At 35.8% G+C, this 8,673-nt stretch overlaps 1 protein-coding gene across 1 annotated transcript; it reads right to left on the reverse strand.

The window, feature by feature from the left end:
* On the reverse strand, positions 6,255–7,574 carry LOC109235919 (acylsugar acyltransferase 3-like). Its single transcript, XM_019402163.1, has one exon. The coding sequence runs from the start codon at positions 7,572–7,574 to the stop codon at positions 6,255–6,257; it is 1,320 nt and encodes a 439-aa protein (XP_019257708.1).

Raw genomic sequence — 8,673 nt, forward strand, 5'->3', positions numbered from 1 at the left:
AGCTTGTGCACATATATATTGCGCCCAAGGCTGTAGCTTATTCAGATAAATAGGTTGTTCATCATTCATAAGAGAGAGTATTCATATCCTTACTTCATTTGTTTAGTTCAGTTATCAGCTATCATTTCACTTATCAGATATCATTTCAGTTACCAGTTATCAGTTCAATTATCAGTTATCAGTTCAGTTATCAGTTATCATTTCAGTTTCAGTTTCAATAGTTATCATTTCAGTTATCAATTATCAATTCTCAGTTATCAGCTTAGTTTCAGTTTCAGCATTTATAATTCTTTCTTTCCGTTGCTTTACATACCAGTGCAATTCAAATGTATTGACGTCCCTTTTGCCTGAGGCCTGCATCTCACGATGCAGGTAATGATTTACAGGTTGATGATTCAGAGCCCTAGGATTCTCGTACCAGCTATTTGGTGATCCCCAGTTCTTTCGGGGCATTATCATTACCTTACAGTCTTCAGTATTTTCAGACAGTCAGTGTTTTCAGTACTTCATTAGAGGCTTCATAAACTAGAGTAACAGTTAGACAGAGTCACAAGCTTTTTGTGTTAAGCAATCTTGGCTACAGACATGTTTTAGACTTGTATCAGTGTTTCCACACTTTGATTTTTATCATTCAGACTTTCAGTATATCACCATGTGTTAGTTTATCTTTCGTATTTAGTATGTTATGATATCACATATTGATTCAGTCAGCCGGTTGGTTCGCTCGGTCTCATGTAGTCAGGCACCGAGTGCCTTGTTACGTCGAGGTCCAGGTTCGGGGCGTGACACGACCAATCCTCAAAAAGGCTCCATATGAACTATGGAATGGTAAGAAACCCAACATCAGCTATTTTTACCCTTTTAGATGCAAATGCTTTACTCACAGCAATGGAAAAGACAGTCTGGGTAAGTTTGATCCTAAAAGTGACGAAGGTATATTTCTTGCATACTCTCCCTCAAGTAGAGCATATAGGGTTTATAAAAAAAGAACCTTATGCATTGAAGAACCTATTCATGTTGTTTTTGTTGATACTAACCTATTCATGTTGTTTTTGTCCCTAAATCTGTTGTTGTAGGAAACGAACCTCAAAATGAGTCAACTGGTCAGCAAACTCAGTCAACTGAAGAGCATATTGAAGATCATGAACCTTCCCAAATAGATAAGTCGGCTAATGTGGAAAGAGAACCTTCCTCAAACACTCCTAATGAATGGAAAAGTGAACCTGGCTATCCTCAAGAATTCATTATCGGAGATCCACAAGAAGGAATCACAACTAAAAGATCCCAACAGCTCAAATCACACGTGGCTTTAATTTTTCAACTTGAGCCAAAGAAAGTGGATGAAGCTATGAAAGATGTTCACTGGATCAAAGCAATGAAAGATGAACTTGATCAGTTCGAAAGAAATAAAGTGTGGGAACTGGTTCCAAAACCTTCAAACTCATCCTTTGTAGGAACAAAATGGGTGTTCAGGAATAAATTGAATGAATCCGGACAAGTAGTTCGAAATAAAGCAAAGCTAGTTGCGCAAGGATACTCTCAGCAAGAAGGAATTGACTATGATAAAACCTTTGCACCTGTAGCAAGATTGGAATCTATTCGAATACTACTTGCATTTGTCGCTCACAAAGGATTCAAACTGTTTCGAATGGATGTAAAAAGTGTGTTTCTAAACAAGTAGATCTCCGAAGAAGTTTATGTAAAGCAACCTCCTGGGTTTGTAAATGTTACTCTCCCAGATCATGTATACAAGCTGACTAAAGCTCTGTACGGACTCAAGCAAGCCCCTCGTGCATGGTATGATTAAGCTCTTTCCTGCTAAATCAAGGTTTCAAACGAGGTACTAGAGATACAACTCTGTTTATTAAGCATTAAAGTTCATGTAATCTTATTACTCAAATTTATGTTGATGATATTATTTTGGGTAGAACTAACTTTGTTCTATTTGAAGAATTTGCTCTTTATATGAAAGGAAAATTTGAAATGAGTATGATAGGGGAATTAACTTTCTTCCTTGGATTGCAAATCAAACAGTCTCCTAAAGGGATCTTTGTTAGCCAAACCAAGTATACTAAGGAACTTATAAAGAAGTTTGGCATGGAGGATGCTAAGTCCATTGGAACTCCAACGAGTCCAACAACGATGCTTGATGAAGACAGCAATGGAAAAAGTGTTGATGAAACTATGTATAGAGGAATGATTGGATCCTTATTATATCTCACTGCTAGTCGACCAGATATTATTTCCAGTGCTTGCAAGTGTGTAAGATTTTGCTGGGCTCCTAAGGAATCCCTTACTATTGTTAAATGTATTATAAGATACCTTATTCGTACCTCTGAACTAGGATTATGGTATGCTCATTCTAACAATTTTGCTTAAAGTGGATTCTCATATGCAGATTTTCCAGGTGATAAGATCGACAGGAAAAGTACCAGTGGCACATGTCAACTGTTGGGAAATGCAATAGTTTCTTGGCATAGCAAGAAATAAAATTGTGTTGCCTTATCAACAACTGAAGCACAATATTTAGCTGTTGGAAGCTGTTATACACAAGTTCTATGGATAATGCTTCAACTTCTCGACTATGATTTATCTCTTACCTCTACTCCTATATTTTGTGATAATACTAGTGCCATTTGTTTATAAAAAAAATCCGTGCATCATTCTAGAGCAAAGCATATAGAAATCAAGCATCATTTATCCGTGATTATGTTGCTAAAGGTGATATTGTATTAGAATTCATTAGCACTGAATTTTAACTTGTTGATATTTTTACAAAACCTCTTTTGGATGAGAGATTTTGTTTACTACAAAAAAAGATTTGCATTGTTCCAAATTTGTAAAATAAATCTGTTATATATTTTTAAAATATTTTATTTCCTTTATTATGCGTGTTTAAGTTTAATACCTTGTAAGTATCATTATTATTTTTCCAATCAGAACCGCCGAACCATCTCTTCAGAAACGTCACTTCCCTTCCGAATCCTCCCTTTCCATTAACCAAGGCTTTCAATCCCTCCAAGGCTCTATTAAAAACCCTCTCTTCTTCGTTTCCCTTCTCATTCTCATCTAAGAAAACCCTCTCACCATGGCTAAAAGAAATCCTTCCTCTTCCACTGTAATCCACTGCAACCAGACGCAACAGAAGATTTCAAAAACCCCTCAACCCTGAAGAACCTATAGACCTGGAGTCATCCATTGACAGATTTCCTCAAAACAGACAATGAGAGTAGTGAATCTTCCGAAAATCTTCCTATTAGCCAGAAAAAATTAGGAAAAAGGCCCATGGAGCAAACACCCAAAAAGTCTGCATGCAAGAAAGGAAAGGTGGAGAGCACTGAATTCAGACCAGAGGACAAATTGATCTTCTATGGCCCTAGTGAAAAATCAAAGTTTGAGTCCTACAAGTCAAAATCTATGGCTTATGGACGCTCTGTAAGTCTTTCTCTTATAAAAGAACTGTATTGTGATGTGACTGCTATATTTAATTTTCAACATCTCCTCTCTTCTCTGTTTGATACTGTTGGAAACACTCTTTATGAGGATCCAGTAAGGATGTTCTATGCAAATCTGTTTGTGAATGATAAAGATGATTTGGAATACATGGTTTTAGGCACTCGAATTGTTCTGGCTCTTATCAATTTGAAAATATTTTCTTTGCTAAGTTTAGTGGGTTTGATGTATTTGTGCAAAATTCTTGGCCAAAAGATTTTGAAGTCTCTTTTGAATAAGCAAAAGCCTTTTTGTATGATAACCCTCCTGATGTTAGTCCCAAGAATCTGAAGTTTGAACACCGTGTTTTGGCCCGCATGATTGCCACTACTTTACTTCCCAGAACTGGATCCCTTAGAACTTTATCCACTAGGGATGTGTTTGTCCTTTATTGTCTTGTTAATAATAAATGAATGGACTAGTTTGTATGGATTCGCCAATACATGCTTGAAAGTATCAGGGACATATCTTCTTCTGCTGCCTGTTTACCATATGGTCTCCTTATCTCATACATTCTCGAAGTTATGAAGGTAGACTTGGCACCTTTCACACCCAAGCATATTACCAGCACTTATGATAAGACAGCTTTCTCAATGATGGGGTACACCTTGGGTGATGATGGATGGGTTAAGCGTGCCAAAGTTGAAAGTGTTCCAGTGCCAGTTGAAGCTCAAACTGAACAACCAGAATCTCTGTCGACTGCCTCTCAAAATCTTCAGCAGATTCAGCAATATCTAGATGGGGTAAAACTACTTATTGTTGAGATGAAGGAACAGGTAGACAAGATCAGGGAAGTCACCAAAGAGACAGGCACAGATGTGTCCAAGCTCAGGATGGATATGGGAGCCACACGGAGGCAAGGAACCACGACATTCAATTTCATGAGTGAATAGATGGATAAGCTTGTCAAAGATGTCGAAAATTCCTATGACTCCTTCTGCACCAAAGTGATCAACACCCTCAAGTACTTCCTGGGAAGAAGCTAATACGTATTTGTGTGATGATGTTGTTAAAGACAATCTTTCTCTTTCTCTTTTGCTCTTGCTTTCTTGCTTTTAAAACTTATTTTTGCTTGGGTCTGTATAAACTATGCCTCTGCTGAAGGCATTACTTTTGTTGTCCTACCTAGCTTGTTATTATGTATATTATGTCATATATTATTCGTGTTGTTTGTTTCTCTTTCCTTTTTAATTGATGCCAAAAGGGAGAACAGTAGAAAACTAAAGCATCAACTCAGGGGGAGCAAATGAGTACAAACGCAGGGGAACGGACATACCAAAAAGGGAAGTCTACATGGCTTATATTTATTTACATTTATCCTCTGTTTATTTTCTCTTTATTGTCATCATCAAAAAGGGGGAGATTGTTAAGTCTAAATCTAAGTTTCAATGATGACAACCAATTTACATTGTTTTGCAGAGATCAAGATATCAACAAAAGGAAAAAAAATTGTCAAGAAGCTGTTAAAAGAAACGAAGCTAGTGATGTCAAAAACCAAAAGAGATTTGCTAAATCAAAGGACCTGATGATATCTGAACCAAAAGAGATAATGTTGAATCAAAGGACAAGAAAAAGGAAATCAAATCATTCATATATTTTCAGCCTCAATCGAAGGAGATCAAACAAGGAAATATATCCAGAATATTCGGCATCATCAGTTAGCACTTTCGAAGGCTCGAATCTCTCCACTATGTAAGGACGTGACAAGGAAAGTCCTGAATGAATCCTTCCCTTCCCAAGAGCAGGATTCGAGAGGCAGACCTTGTGTCAAATCCCTTTGAAGATCATGTGCCTCAATCAAAGTCAAAACACAACGGCTCTCAAACTCTCCTATAAGAAGTCTGCTCAGATCAAATGGAAGACATGCAACTACAAACATTGTCTTTTAAATCTCTCTACTTCTTAGCATTAACACTGTATTCCTCAGTTTACCAGTGTCATAAAAGATAGGAAGAGTTAGAACGTAAAAGAGAGTTGTGTCATTATTCAAGATACATTGTTGCTATACTTCGTTGATGGTAAACGAGTTAAAACCATCATTATTGTAATTGCTTTCAAGATCTAAGGGAACCCTTGTGACCCAAGGGAAACTGGATGTAAGTACCACACCGGTACCGAACCAGTATAAAAATTATTATGTTTATTCTGTTCTCTTTTGTTTACTGTTATTCACATTCTATATGAAATCTAGTCGCCTAAAATCATCCTTATTCAACTAATTTTTAAATAGACCATAATTCACCCCACCCCCACCCCCTCTTGTACTTTCAATATGCTCAGAAGCTTCCATCTGTTCCAGACCAACATCCTGACTAGGGCCGTCAAATTTGGCCCAAGCCCAAATGACTCGTCCAACCCGTCCAAGGTTGGGCTGGTTATTGACCCAGTCATTTATTAAATTCAGCACATCTTCATTCAATTAATCTTAACTCATTTAAAGTTGGACTGGTTTTTAGCCCAAATTGATCCATGAGTAACTTCGCTAAAATATCGTACAAATATTTGTTTTTGTTTGATGTTATGTGACCTTAATAAAAAAAAAAAACTTTTATTTAGTAATTACACAATTTTTAAGAAAATAACACATATTAAGTAAAGCTTGATAGTAGTTAAATGGATTGGGTTATATGACCCAAATTTCAACCCAAGTTGGCCTAGTCCGTCTAATATCAAGTAACTTTTGGACGGGTCATTTGATCCGCCCAATTATTGACTCTACCCCTTTTAACCCAAAATGGGCCCAACTCGCCCATTTGACACCCCTAGTCCTGACCAGTAGGAGTAGCAAACCGGAGAAGGTGCTCATCCTTCTCAAAGACAGACATTTGTTGTTCATTCAAATGGACGGAGGCTTGTATTCCTCTATCATGGGTACTTATTAAGGAAAAATACTTGCTTATGAAATGACCTCCTAAGCGTGCTCTACTTGGCTTTCCCCATCCAAAATCTAGATCTTGGAAAGGGAACTGGCATAGGCTAGTACAAACATACACATCACAATTCCTTTGCTGGAATGTCCCCTTTCCTGTTTTATATGCATTTAGTATCTCTAAAGCCCACTCATTTTCTTTGATAATATCTATGCTTAAGAGCTTCTGTTTGGAGTTTCTTATATCAGAAACTACTTTTGATAAATTGAAGTCTCCTTCTCTACTACTGCTATATATTGGTGTAGAGAAGACTGTTAGAAGATTCCCAATGGAGGTTGGTGGTAATGGAGGTGAAACACTTTGTCGAATATTTGAGTACTGGACCAACTGATGAGATTGATGAATGGAAGCTGCATTAGCAGCACATTTGTAAACAAGTGCATTCACAACCTCGTTTCTTGTCGGATTTTGTACTCCTGATTCAGCTTCAACAAAGGCTTTGAGGGCACTTAGTTTCAAGGCAGAGAAATCAAAAGTCTTTTCTATACATTCTTGCTTTTTTTTACTCACTGGAGAAACAAGAGGACCATCAGGCAGTGGTGATGGTATTATGGAATCCTCAACAAAGTATGGACTAGACGCGATTTTCGTGTTTGGATCTCGTGTTAATGAGGCCCAATCCCTTAAAAACCAGTAGCAACTGCATCCATCTCCCACCTTATGTGATAAGCAGATACTGATTGCTATTCCTCCGCACTCGAAATGGCTGAGTTGAGCTATAGCTAAAGCACGATCTGTGCAACTCCCCCACGGTGCACCTTGAGGAAATGTGACCAAATCCTTGATTCTTGAATCTGAGTGATGAAGAACTTCATCCATTGAAGAATTAATTTGAACTTCAAAATACTCGGCTCCAACATCATTGCATTCTACAGTTGCATTATCTTTTAGACGTCCTGCCCATGGATAGTAACAAGTTAATGTTTTTGACAAAGAGATCTCTAGAAATTTAGATAGTTGTTGTTTATGTCCATTTGGGAATATGGTATCTACTTGTTGTTTGGGGTAGAAAAACACCAAGGGTATATGATTGGGAGTGAAGGCTTGACCAGGAAGGCAAAGCTTGTGCAATCTTTGAGTCGATGGGGTGGGAGAAAAAGGTTTGATTGTCTTCTTGGAAATTGTTGATAGCAATCTTGATGCAACCCCCATCTCTTTTCAAAATCCTCAACAATATAATGACAATTTCTTTGAATCTTTGCCTATGTACTAAACTAGCTACTAATTTATATACACACGAGCCTTGGAAACACTCACAAATAGTTGGAAGAAAATTAAGATTCCTTGAAACAAAGAGCAAATAAAATTTTGAGCACTAATTAGTGGTCTGACGCATGATGCGACTGTTTAGCAAAATTAATTGAATTAATCATTTGGTTACTGGTCGGTCACACTCATGTAAAATATTATCTTTAACCGATAGTGTGTACATGGTGAGAAAAGTCATATATAGTAATGAGGAGGTCACTCAATCAAATTTCTCAAATTTTTGATCGTCGAATACCTATTTTACTTTCTAAAATAGGTATTTGATATTATGCACTTACCTATAGAACAAATAAATTTTATCTACAAATTAAAAATAAAAAATGAAAAATAGTTTTCTAGCATATACAATGTCGGAATAATAATAGAATTGAGCATAATTTTCAAGAATATATAATGCATATTATAAAAATATCTTTATTTTAAATAATTATTTTTATATTATTTGCGTGGAATATATATTAACAAACCTTTATTTTCTTTTATTCTCAATTGTGTAAATAATTTTTTGAGTTGTTGTTGTTAATATCAAAATTATTAATACGAACAAATTGTTCTAATTAATTTTTTACTATGCTGAATATTTTTTTCCAATATTATATATGCTTAAACACTATTTTATTTTTTAATTTAATAATAAAACTTATTTATTCTATAGGTAAGTCTATAATATAAATTAAAAAGAGAAAATAACCATAATATTATATTAAAAAGTTTTAAAAAAAATAAAAAGAAGATAAAAGTTGATAATTTAGAGGGTAAAATAGGTATTTGACAATCAAAAATTTAAGAAATCTAGTTGAGTGATCTTTTGAGTGTTATATGCATAAATGAGTGGCTTTGCTTTTACAAACAAAAGAAAAATGACTTTAATAGGTAATTTTACATAGTTGAGTGACGACCATTTGAGTAATGGACCACATAACTGTGTGAGTACGTTGTATATTGTTCTTTGTTGGGGTGATGGATCAAAAGTTTAAAATTA

This window comes from Nicotiana attenuata, chromosome 12, assembly GCF_001879085.1.
Source record: "Nicotiana attenuata strain UT chromosome 12, NIATTr2, whole genome shotgun sequence".
NCBI classification, from domain to species: Eukaryota; Viridiplantae; Streptophyta; class Magnoliopsida; order Solanales; family Solanaceae; genus Nicotiana; species Nicotiana attenuata.